Source organism: Mixophyes fleayi, chromosome 2, assembly GCF_038048845.1.
Source record: "Mixophyes fleayi isolate aMixFle1 chromosome 2, aMixFle1.hap1, whole genome shotgun sequence".
Lineage (NCBI taxonomy): Eukaryota > Metazoa > Chordata > Amphibia > Anura > Limnodynastidae > Mixophyes > Mixophyes fleayi.
The window spans coordinates 58,161,520-58,174,792 of record NC_134403.1 but is presented as its reverse complement, the minus strand read 5'-3'; the positions used below and the strand labels follow the sequence as shown (position 1 = coordinate 58,174,792).

Here is a 13,273-nt window from a genome sequence, read left to right as displayed (position 1 = left end):
CCCAGGAGATCACTGCAGTCATCAGTATCTGAGAAGCAGAAGTAGTATCCATTAAATCTTAAGAGAAAGACACTCTCTAATCCTGTCTTCTTGGCTATCACCTATTCCACCTGTGCTTGCTTGCACTATGCCTCTTGCATGTTCTATTTTCCCCACCACATGGCACTGTGGAATTTTTGGAGCCATATAAACAAGAATAATAATAGAAGAATGAAACTACAACAACCCTGCCTAGATCACAGCACCCCCTAAAGGTAGATTCCATGTAAGAAGGGCAGTTGTCAGAGAAGCTACTGCGAGGACAAATGAGACTGCAATGGAAGATAATGTATATGGTTCATCAATCTCCCTGGCATGCCACAAAAACACAGATATGCGGCAGAGACACCGGTCAGGTAACGCCATCCCCAACATGACGCACAGCAGTAGTAACATCATATTTATGGGGATGCTTTATAGAAGCATTGATTGGCTATCTTGTCAGGATCAATGGGAATATAATTGGTGCACAGACAAATTCTGGACCAAAAAACCTCCCGTAAAAAAAACTCAAACTGGGGATGAAATTTGTCTTTCAAACAGGACAAAGAATGAAAGCACACTGCAGGAGCAACACTGGAGGGGCTTAAAATGAAGTACATGAAGAGGCCCAGTTGGAATCCTGACCGAATCATGGAGAGACCTTAAAATTTGCTATCTATCATCTCATCCCAGGAAAAATAGCTGCATGTAGCAGCCTACGGGGCTCCGGCTACGGAAAGGGATGCCTTAGTAAAATATTTTATCTAGCTAGTAGTGCAGTTTTAAATTATGAGATTTCGGGAAGGGGGTGTGTTTTTTTTTAAAAATACTTTACCGTTTGCAATTTTCTTTACTTTTTGAGAGAACTCCGTGAAGATGAATGCTTGACTTCTCAATAAATTCCCATTCTTAAAAATGGAAATTTGAGGCTGAAAAGTGGTGGGAGCGGAATACTTTTCCCAACGCTCAAAGCTCTATATGATGCCTTGTTACCCTAATTATTATTTTCTGCATGATGTCACTAATTGTACATCTTGGCTATGTATAAAAAGGATAGAAAAAAACACAAATGAACCTTGATTAGATTATCTTCAGACTGTTGTGGGCGTAAAACAATTTAATTATGCAGACATGTTCAAGCTGATTATTTGTTGACAATGCCACCCTTTTATTTTTTTATATTCACAATGAAATCAATTATCTTTGTTAACATGTATTTATGAACGTCATTAGATCACTCAGGTCATTGGAGCATTTTATATACTGTAAATAATGACACAAAAGTACAAAATGTGATGGTATGTTCTAAAAATTTAAAATGCATCTAATTTCTGATGGCCACTAATCATGGACATATTTGCTGCAGGTCAACCTATTTATCCAAACCAGAAACGCAAATCCCAGATGTAAATGCAGAAAACTATTATAATCCAAGCGACAACGGCACAGTAACACAAAAATAGTGACACTTCCAATACAATAAACAGGAGGGAGAGGAAACACCTGCTAAATTATTTTACCCAAATCTTCTCTGATTGGTTGCTGACCCCAACCAATCAGATACACGGGAGCCAGCTGAAAACGGACAGAGCCGCAGCAAGGCGTCGGCTGATACAAGCAGTCCAGCTCTCTTCTTTCACTGTTATAGCAATAAAAGTCTGATCCTTTGCTGGTGGTACTTTCTCCCCATATAATTGCACCGATTAATTAGAACATGCGGCGCTTACTTTGTATATACCCGTCTTGTTACCATGATGTTTCTTGCTCTCTAAACAGTTTAATATGGAACAGTTACATTAGGATATATTATAGCAAGGCTCTCTCTAGTGGCCAATCATCCGACAACCTCCATAGACTCTGCTGCGTGACATGTATTCTGTAATAGTGGTCAGCCAGCAAGCACACAGTTCTAACATAGGTCCCATATCCAATCATGAATTACATGATGTTCTGCCACTATTGCTCCTAGTTACTGTATTACTAGATTACATAGATACTGTAACAGTAATATAAATAGCCCCTACTCTGGACACAGCAGGTCCCATACTGGAGCAACACATATGTAAGGTCCTTTATTACACATTAAGGGCTAGATTTACTAAGCTGCGGGTTTGAAGAAGTGGGGATGTTGCCCATAGCAACCAATCAGATTCTAGCTGTCATTTTGTAGAATGCATTACATAAATGAAAGCTAGAATCTGATTGGTTGCTATAGGCAACATCCCCACTTTTTCAAATCCGCAGCTTAGTAAATACACCCCTAAGCCTCATTTATCCTACTGTGAAAGTCACATACAATTCGTTTTGTGACTGTACAATTGTGCCATTTTAGGGCCAGCATAAGAGTTTGGATGTTTTGTACTGGATGTTTATATTTTAAGAGGCAAGTTCTTTTCATTTTTAACTTTATATGGAGAATCCCTTTCATTACAATACCTGGGGCCCGCCGCTGGTCTCCGCTATTCTGTCTTCAGTCTGGCTGTCACAGTGACAGCCAGGCACCAGGATCCGATCGCAGGGGTGGAGGAATCATTCCCCCTGCGATCATGTGATCTGTCACAGGCAGAGCACATGATCGCAGGGGGAATGAATCCTCCACCCCTGCGATCGGATCCTGGCTGTCACGGTGACAGCCAGGCTGAAGACAGAATAGCGGAGACCAGCGGCGGGCCCCAGGTAAGTCTGTGCTAAGCTGTTGTACCGGGCCCCCTGGTGAGCCCGGGCCCGGTACAACAGTACCCCCGGTACCCCCCTGATGGCGGCCCTGGGTGAGTGTGCCGGTTTTGATGAAGGCAGAGACCTGTCTACTTGTGCGATCGTGTAAGAGGGGCGGGGGCTACATGTGTGGAGGGGAATGGGGGTAAGTGGGATGTCACAGAGTTATGTACATGATTCCCCAGTAGCAGAACAGAGAGTCTTGTACTTATCACCCAGTGATTACAGTGCTGTTCTCTTGGCACGCAAATGTACGGTAAAAGATATACTGAGTCTATGGACCCATGTTTCTTGTTCCTCTCTAATATACTGTAATGTCCTGTATTTCATATCACATTATTGTGAGACCTAGCACCATAACTGGCACATTACAGTGTATTACAGAGAATGAGAAACACAAGGTTTTATCAAACTAAATCCGTTCAGGCCGGGAGCAGGAAGCTGTACAAATAAAACAAATAACTATTAAGAAAAGGGGTAATAAACAAGTAGGGGAGGAAATTTTTTTACATTTTAATGACGCTTGCAACATTTAGGACAAAAGTGATGCAAAACATATCCATTGATGGGTGGGCGATGGCCACAAAATCAAAGAGGCGCCGTCTCAGGACAGACCCAATCACAGCTGCGTGAATCCAGCAGAAAATCGCTGTGAAATATGTAAAAAAGTTTTAATAAACTTTACCGTTCGGCTAATGACCGCCGCCTCTCTTCCCCCCTGGTTACCTCCTCCCATGCTCGCATCCAAGACTTCTCCCGCGCTGCCCCCCTCCACTGGAACCAGCTCCCCCGCTCCATCAGAACTTCCCCCAACTTGTCCAGCTTCAAACGGGCCTTAAAAACCCACCTCTTCCTTAAAGCCCTTCCGTCCCCCACCCATTGACCTCCTCCCAGTCTCCCCCTACCCCCCTCCCTCCCTCTCCCCCTCCTACTTCCCTACTTTTCATTCTCCTCTCCCACCCCCTCTCCGTCTCTGCCTCCGTTCTCCCCATTCCCTCCTCCTACCATTGTGTCTCTGTCCGTCCTACCCTCCCCTTAGATTGTACGCTCCTCCGAGCAGGGCGTCCTCTCCTTCTGTTCTCCACCACCTTAACTCTGCTCTCCAGCTCCTTGTCTCCTCCGTGAGGTCCTCCGGCCCCTGTCTCTACCCCGCTGGGGGCTCTCACCTCTAATCTAGCTGTTCATTAAGCTTCTGAGTTACTGTGATTTCTGTTAACTGTACTGTGCTGTCTCACCCTGTATCGTGTTTCTGTCTGTCCCTGTACAGCGCTACGGATACCTAGTGGCGCCTATAAATAAAAATTAATAATAATAATAATACCTGGTGATAGTTCACCAGCAGTGTCCATTATAGGAGTCACATATACTGTATATTCTACATATATGCCATACAAACATCACCAGCAATGGTCAGCCAGGAGCTGAACTGATTACTCAGATTCTGTGATACAAATGTTTTAAATGGGAAAGAACTGAGGATTTTAGATCAATTAATGCATCAGCCATGGCCACAGGCAAAAACAAATATATCAAAGTTAATGAACTTTCCCTGCTAAACAAATCAATACATGCACAAATACCATTACAGAGGTAAAGGACGATGTTATTTATGCGATGTGAGATGGTTTCTTCTTGGATAAGTAGAACTTAGAGAGGTTACTCATTAAATTTGACAGGGATAGCTTAAGTAGCCTCAATGAAGCACTTTCAACCTGTCGCTATCTAAATACGCTCTCGTTAGTCCATACTATTTCATCTCATTTACCATCCAGGAAGTACAACCAACTAAACAATCAATCCATACATTCAGGCAACAGGGAACCCTGACAATTTCAAAATTACCTCAATCTCCTACGTGTACCGGGGTCATCTTGTGCCTCATGCCTCAGTAATGTCAATGGGTCTTAGGAGGTGATTAAATCCAGCGCAAGCAAAAATGAGCCTCATTGAGCGCTATATATACAGATGCAATGAGCATCGGGGTTCCCAGAATTTAATAGCTCCCCTGGCCGGCATTCAGAGCATATAAATAATGTGCGAGACAACTTGCGCAGAAATGAATCCCCCCCCTCCCATAGGCTGCATGCTCATGAAAATTGTTAAACCCACAAAATGGCTGCCTCCTGTGTGGATAGGCAAATGGTTCCCTAAATCTACCTCACAGACACCTCACAGCTTAATTCTGCTAAAGACAACTACAGTTGTGGCAGATGAATAAGAACTGAGATCTGAATAGGAACAAAGGATAATAAAAGCTTTTCTGTATCTTTAACTGAGCTATTCTCTGGAGTGTTAATGATTAACTATTTTGGTACGCCCATCCGGTGTCATAGGGGAGGGGTTCAGAGGCTATAAGTTGGATGGGCAGAGTTTTAGTCAGCCTTGCATAGCTGGACGTTGCCCACCCTCCCTGTTTCGTGGGTTCATAAGAACAAGGAGAATCGGAAGGTTACTCTCAGGAGAGGTACCAGTTGCTGGTGGCGGTCATAGTTGTCCGCGAAGATGGATGGAGTATTTGCCGGAAAACGCAGTTCAGTCGACGGCCAGTGGTTGGTTGGGCGCACATTACGGTAATAGGGCACGTTGAATCCGCCTCACTTCGAGTGAATCAGCTATTAATCTCGGTTCAGGTACCGCCCTTGAGGGTTCCCCTGTGGTTGCTTTCCGTATAGCCCAGAGGATGGGCGGGTTCGGTAGAATCCAGACGTAGTGCCCCGTCCAGGCAGATATGTGCGCCCGGGGTGTGATTGGTTGTCCCCCACTTGAACCCAGGGGTGTTGGCGCCCCAGTTGGAAAGTCCTAAGGAGATGCTAGGACAGTTGGGTTTTGCCTGGCACACGTTGGACTGACAGCTTTATTCTCCTCCACCATAGTTAATAAATTAATTTCATTTTGCCACACTCAAGTCTCATGTTGTTACTTTAGGGTGATAGTTGAATAAGACGAAGAAGGTAAAAGAGGTTAAGATATCAGACATAAGCCTTTTATTATCTATTCTAATTACAAATCAAGAATTTGGCGTAAATTAAGTTTAATAAGCCATCCTGTTCAACTAGTCCTTTCTCAAAATAAAATGACAAATTACGCTTCCAATTTTTTTTAAACAGCCATTACAGAGATTAATGCAACAGCACAGCCACCTATACTCGCCAGTGTTTTATTACAAATGAAGCATAAAACTTCAGTCGTGTGCATTATGGACTGTCAACCAAGAAATGTTTGTTTAGCACAATCTCGGATGTAGTTAAATTTGACCACTAAAAGAAAAGCTTCATCATATAGTACATTGCAGCCATTCAGGCTATTATTAAATCTCAATTATGGCTGTGCTGTCACATGCCTGGGATGAATCTGTTGTACTGAACTCTGAAAACACAACTATTTGAGGGCACATTACAGGAGAGTTGATTTACACAAACTATACTTTCACACGCGCTATGAAACATGACTCCTGGAAATAAACATGAGGGGACGGAAAGAACTAATATGCTTTTAGAGAGATAAATACTTTTAATGAGCTTCACAAACTAGGATTATTGCACCGAGCAGTCAAGTTGAAGTATGAAGGAGACGAGTGAGGACTATTGAACTGCAGGAGCCATAATGAAGTGGCCATCTATTAGGGAAATATATATACTTACCCACAACCACCAATCAGACTCTTGCTTTCAATTGTCTGCAATTCACTAGACTGATGAAAGCCAATTGCTGATTGGTTGCTACGGGTTTCTTACTGTGTAAATTGGCAAATAATCTCCACTTGGTCTTTATACCTTTTAAAAACTGTATTTAATCCTGCACTACTGCAGGCCTAGAGAATCCACTGGTGTCCCCGGCAGTATACAATGAGTGACACTGCATGTGAAGGGACACCATATATAATGCACAATGTGGTACCAACATGTCCTGCGGTGTTGTACAACTAGCACACAAAAGGAGAGCAATACTGATGTACAGACTGCTGCAAATGGGAAATGGTTCTACTGAAGCACTATGGAAGTCCACCAGTGTATGGGGTAGGACTGGTCAAGAAAAAGTTGTCTAAAGTGTACAACACCTTTAATAGCGTGTATAATCTGTATATTTATATCGATGTATCTGCATGACGTGTTCAGCCTATAAATAAGTATATATAAGTATGCCCTGTAACCGGTATATAATGAATATTATTGTAAATATACAGAAGGAGCATTTTTCTTTTAGACAAATGGAATGACCTGGGGATACCGAAGTGAGGTGGCTGCGCCAGATCTTTCGGCACTAACTCCATCACATCCATTCTAATTCAATGGTAGCAGACATGGATAAGAGGCGCGAAGACTAAACAGTGCATCCCGCTGACTAGAGTAGAGCATCGCTTTCATTTACAAGATCAGAGACTACAGGATATACCATTGCTCAGCCCCTTGAAACATTGTACCACGGTGCCTTCCAGCCAGCACCAGACGCAAACCTTTACAGCCTGGGGAAGCGGGAGTTCAATGGACAGGACATCAAACAGGACCCAGGGGTCACTACCTACGTCACTGGGAAAAGATTTCAGTAAACGTGTCCTGCATCCATTATTTTTAGTGTCCTTTGCACCCACCACCTGCTTATACTTAGGGGGCTATAACCTAAACAGTTACCAGAAACAGTTAAAACAGAGGTCTGATTTCTTACAGAGCTCGGAATGTATTTTTAAAATGAGTAATAGGCAAGCGGAGTCATTCTGGCCCAAGGCAATAAACAAGATCCCTAAAATTCTTTATTTCAGCAGTTTACAAAGAAAATAAAAAGGTTCTGGATCTGTTTCGTCTACTGTACAGTAATGCTGTAAAATGCCGTGTTATTAATCCTATTTATATTTTCGCAGCTTGGTAGACTTGAATTCTTATTCCAACTACACAATCACCAGGAGACACTTTCATATTCAGTGAACATTAGCAATATAAGATAATACCTACTTTTCCGCTTGGAGTTTTGTTGTCTTCCCAATCAAATCTTGAGTTTGTTCCTTTGCTGCCTGGGAAGATTGAGAATATGTATCGCTGTCAAGTATATATTACTAGAATGATTGGAATTATTCAAGTAATTTCTGCATTAAAAATAGAACGTAAACAGAGAAAGAGAGTAATCATTTCAATAAATGTATGATATATAAATTCAGATTGCTTGGGGAATATAAAAAAAAAAAAAACATAATTACTTATACATTTATGATGAGCAAAAACATATTACAGCCACCTGCCACATCATCAGGGGAATGTCTTATTTACCTCTTTTTAATGAATCTAGCATGAATTATTCATCAAAAAGAGGAAATCATGCAAATAACTACAAAACTCTACTTGCTAACACTGTCTGAAATGTGTTGTTTCCTTGTTAGTCAGGTTGCAGTTGTCCAGTGGTGCAGAATATTAATGTCTTCTAATGAGGCTTTCTTCATTTTCCTAAATAGGGGGAATAAACCATGTCTGACAGCAAGTGGCCACTGCTGACAGACTAGACCTTACCAATCCCCTTCTCAATACACATTATGATCACTATTAAAATACTGCAGTTCTGCTTGATTCACTTGATGACCAATCTTCACATTTATGCAACATGTTTGATACACAGAGAATTACTTCAGTTACTTAGTCTATGAAAGTTCATTTTCTATTTTATTTTGGTGCATGCAAGTAGGGTTGTTCAAATTTTAAAGAAGAAACATTAATTTTAATCTTTTACATAGAGTAACCGAACCAACATAATAGATTTACTCTGCAACATCTAACATTTATCAAGGTGACACATATGTATATTCTATTAGAGTTTGACTTTAGCAATATAGGTAATGGCTGCATTCTGACCGATTACCAGCCTGGGTGTAAGTCTGCACAGGATAGCTAGGTGAGGCAGAGTTACATACAGCATACTTGCCAACTCTCACGGAATGTCCGGGAGACTCCTGCATTTTGGGTGGGTCTCCCGGACTCCCGGGAGAGTGTGGCAATCTCCCGCATCTGCCCGAATTGGGGCCAAAATGCTGCGATTCTCCGTAAATCGCAGCATTTGGCCCCGTCCCCGCTGTAAAATGACGCGATTTGCGTCATTACGTCATGGGGGCGCCCACCTGCCCCAGGGAGGCTCCCGGACACCAACTCCAAAAAGTTGGCAAGTATGACATACAGGAACCCGGTTGATGTCTCCTGCACCATCTGTAACTTATGGAAAACTGTTTACACAGCACTGCAGTCATCCATAAAATACATGTTTTATTTTACCTATATTTGAAGGCAGCAGACAGCCTGTTTGTATGACAGACTCCCACTATGTAACACATACAAGTTGTGCAGATGGGGGTGTTTTAGAGTTGCACCTACGTACATTTGCATAGACACTTGAGCTCTTCACATAAAACGTGACACTGCACATGTGCTGGATCTTAGAGCAGCACATAGTAAACACTTGCAGCCCACCGAGCTTGGGGAGGCGAATTAGGGACTTTCACATACAGCACAGTAAGGACAAGCAGACACTAGTAAAACGCGTCCCTTTCAGTTGCATCTTATTCTGCCTACACGTATCTCCAAAATATATTTTGCATCTACACACGATGGCTGCAGTTTTCAATCTGATGTTAATAATTGAAGTATACTTGCTCCAGACACACCTATATACTACATTTCAGGTTGCAAGTACCTTAAGATGTGTGTGGTGATGTAAGTATGCAGACATAGATCTGCAGATACGCAAACATCTTTTACATTAAACTCTAAGCCACCCCCATGATGTGACGTTTGTATACTATGACAAGCTCTAGACTGTTGATAATATAACAAGATCAGCCAACCAGAGACAATGCTACCAACACAAAAACTTCTGTTCGACCAGGGTTTCATTTGAACCACCTGCTCCTTCCAATCCTTGCAGACCTGATCAGCAATTATTACTACTATTGGTTGGGGGTCTAGTTATACATTGCAACCAGTGGGGAATCCTCATCATTATCTTAGCTCCAATTATCCATCAGATTACATATAAAAAGTTCATCAACACCTGCTCATTTACATGGAACAGATGTGGAAAGTGAAGGAAACTACATGGCAGGAAGGAATATAGTATTTTTATTATTGTTTTTTATTATTATTATTATTATTATTATTATTTTAAAGTTCACCTGGACACAGCCTAATAAGTGGTGTATACTGGGCTTTTTGATTGCTCTACACACTAAAACAAACAAGGCTTTTACCAAATACTTAGGAAGCTTGAATTCTGTCTATCTGCAAGGACTTTGTTTGTACAGGCAGCCAGCTCTACATATAGATATAAGACTAGTATCCCATGAACGATGCACCCACCACATAATACCCCCTCTGCTGTTGTTACCCATTAGCCTAGATGCTGGAAATAGGTCTTACCTGCTCATAAACTGCACTCATAATGTAACGTTTATGTGATGTTAAATACTTTCGTGTCAAAAAAGACAAAAGTATTATAGGAGCGATACCTAAAGTGATACTTTTGGAAACTTTTTGGGGCTAGCCAATAAAGGTATCACTCCTATAATACTTTTGTCTTTTTTGACATGAAAGTATTTAACATCACATAGATTTTTCTGGCTAACACGGTACTGCAATAATAATAAAAAAAAAAAAAAAAATAATAATTTTGCTACACATTTTCATAATGTAACGTTGTAAGAGAATATTACAGTCCACACTCCCCTACGGAGACACTTTGTACAGCTGAAATGTCCTGACCACCATTGGTTTCACATAACTGTGCTCTGTGATTTCTGTACACTGACAATCCTCTTACACACTTTTAAAAGATGATGCATCACTGGTTACATCATACACAACCACTATTCTTTCTGACATTTACACTCAAATTAATTCATAATTTGACAATAATGAAACTTAAGAAGCTACAAGGTGAATATATCCTCTTTAAAATGTCAGCTAGCAGAGCTAATGAGCCAAGGTTTTCATATCAAACTAAACTTACATAACACAAGTATAGTATTCAATGCAATGGAATTCAAAATGTTATCAAACAACTATTAGCCAATCCCTGGATAGCAGCTAACTACAGAAAATGTGCAGCTTTCTCTTGTGATATTAGGAAGACCATCACATGCAAACTGTGTTATATAGTTTTAATTGGAAAAGTGTTCAATGTAGAGACAGTATAAACAAAATTGCCCCTATCTTTACAAGCTAGTAACAGATGGTATTACCTTCACTGAACACTGTAAATGAATTAAAGTACGTGGGCCCTATGTCACAGAGTGATTTGAGGCTGGGGTAGGTTATTCCTTTAGCTGGCAATAAAGGATAATTTAGCAAAGCTAAGCAAGCTTGTCAATGTAGTAAGAGCAGAGCGGACACAATATCAAATGAGATTCCAGAGAATTATGAACTAATTGCCTGTGAAATTAAGAGCACTTGAACAACTTGCCAAAACAAAAAGCCCCGAGCAGCCACCGTATGTCTCCCTTCTTCTTCTGCTGGGCTTTTCTATTATTATGACATCCATAAACGTGTCCTCAATAAAAATGTAGTGTTTGCACATCAATACATGAATAGAAGTCTCATATTGCCTCATATGAAGCAAACACATTGCTACAGACAATATGACAGCTCAGCAGCTGCCAAGTTTATAACAAAAACGGATCTGTTGAATGGATTCTCTACAAAGCGCTCTTTCCAGATCACTTCCCATGTTGTCTGTATGTTTGTTTATTTATTTTTTATCTTCAGGAGGAGTCACTACATTTGGGCATTATGCTTTGAAAACAAAACAAAAGGATTCGAACAATTGTAAATTATTATAAATAATAGGGATTATGATAAAACTATAAATATCAATTGAGGACCCAATTTTTTAATTGGAAGTACACGAATACTCTTTGATTTTTGAGCTTGACATAACTTGCCCCTGTGGCCCTCTACATCTAGAGGTGGATCAAGGGCATGCAAGAGCAGGCTATGTATACTAGGGGTATGAGCATACGTGAGCATACGTTCTGTGTAGGGTAAGCTGCGTCTCTAGATACAGTCCTTCAAAGGCCTGGTGTAAATATAGCTGCAGAGGTTTAGGATAAACAAAAATAAAAACATAAAATAAAGTAACTGGCACCAGTGCTATAGTCTGGACTGGTTAAAGAAGGGGGACAAGGAGCGTGGCACCCCCCTGCAAAAGCAGCAACCACCACCAGGCTAAACTAGTTTGGGTTAATTACCCTATATCAGGAAGCCCCAGCTGGACCCAAGTAGTCAATGGCTGTGACTTGTAGATACACTTAAGCACTTAATGATTTTCCGACTTCTACTCCCAGCAGCCCAGGGGTGTCAGGATGCGCCCCAGTGCCGTTCATGCAGAGTCGGGGTGTCACATTATTACCAGGGGACCCCACACTGCAGGTCTCCCTGTTATAGGCTAACCAGCCCAGACTGGCAAAGCCTAGTGATGGTTACGTCTTTTGCAGAGGGCCCCCTCACGCTTGTTGTCACCCGGCATTAGCGCCAGCCCAGGCTGTAGAACTGGTGCTAGTTACCTATTTTTTGGGGAAATTTATTGCACACATTTTTATTCATTAATTGTATTTATAATACTGCAGTTTGATGATGATGACGACGACAGCGTGGTTATATTCACAACATCTCTAGACGCAGCTGGATATCTACAGTGCACACAGCGGGTATCTTAAAATATACTGTGCCTGAAAAACAGCTCATGCATTTACATAACTGTATCAAGCACTCTGTTTTATCCGTATAGAAGGCAAACTGATCCGGTTATGTTACAGCAATTGGGAGCAATATTTGCCAATTGTCCCAAAATGACAACGATGCTCGTTAACAATCCTATTGAAATAGATATGATCATTATTGGCCATGCTGGAAAATGTGGAAATATAATGAGCGCTATCGGCGTGTGCGGTGTCATCGTCTGCGTGGCCAAACTGCGCAGTCAGCCCGTCACTTGTACCAGATTCAACGATGCAGAGTCAGCTGGAGCCGATTATAACAGAGGACTAAAAACTGCTTTTTGTCAAATCTGCAGAGAAAATTCAGGGTCAAAACAAAAGGTTGTTTTAGCTTTGTGCTACAAATCTGAAAATGTAAATGCTTAGTTGTCTTAGAAGGTCAATTCATCTGTAGAAACTACTTAGTGATATACAGCACAAATAAAGAAGTGGAAGTTGCTCAATCAATTTATAGGCTATAGCAGGTGCATGAAAGGGTGGGGTTATCCTGAAAGGAACAAACACACAGAGATCCCCCAGCACACTGCTATAGCCAGCAACAGATCTGCCATTTCTACTGTAGATAAAAATGCAAAAGTCTTAGTTGCACACATTTGCAAATGTATGTTAAAGCCACCCGCCCCTTTACGGCGCTTTTGCCAATAGGGTGGTCCTAACTCTAAACAATGAGAGTCCCATAAATTTGGGCCATACATATGTGTTTTTAAATTGAGAGCTAACTTACCAAAAAGGTACCCCAGAAGCCTCCAAATAGCAATCCAATGTCAGCACTTCCCCTCAGCTACTGACACCAAC

General features: G+C 41.4%; 1 protein-coding gene across 1 annotated transcript in view; it reads right to left on the bottom strand.

Moving 5' to 3' along the window:
• Window positions 1-13,273, bottom strand: part of COG6 (component of oligomeric golgi complex 6) — an 82,161-nt gene that overhangs the window by 63,325 nt on the left and 5,563 nt on the right. Inside the window, exon 4 of the mRNA XM_075199039.1 lies at window positions 7,683-7,741. Within this exon, the coding sequence (XP_075055140.1) occupies window positions 7,683-7,741 (59 nt within the window). The remainder of the gene's footprint in view (window positions 1-7,682; window positions 7,742-13,273) is intronic.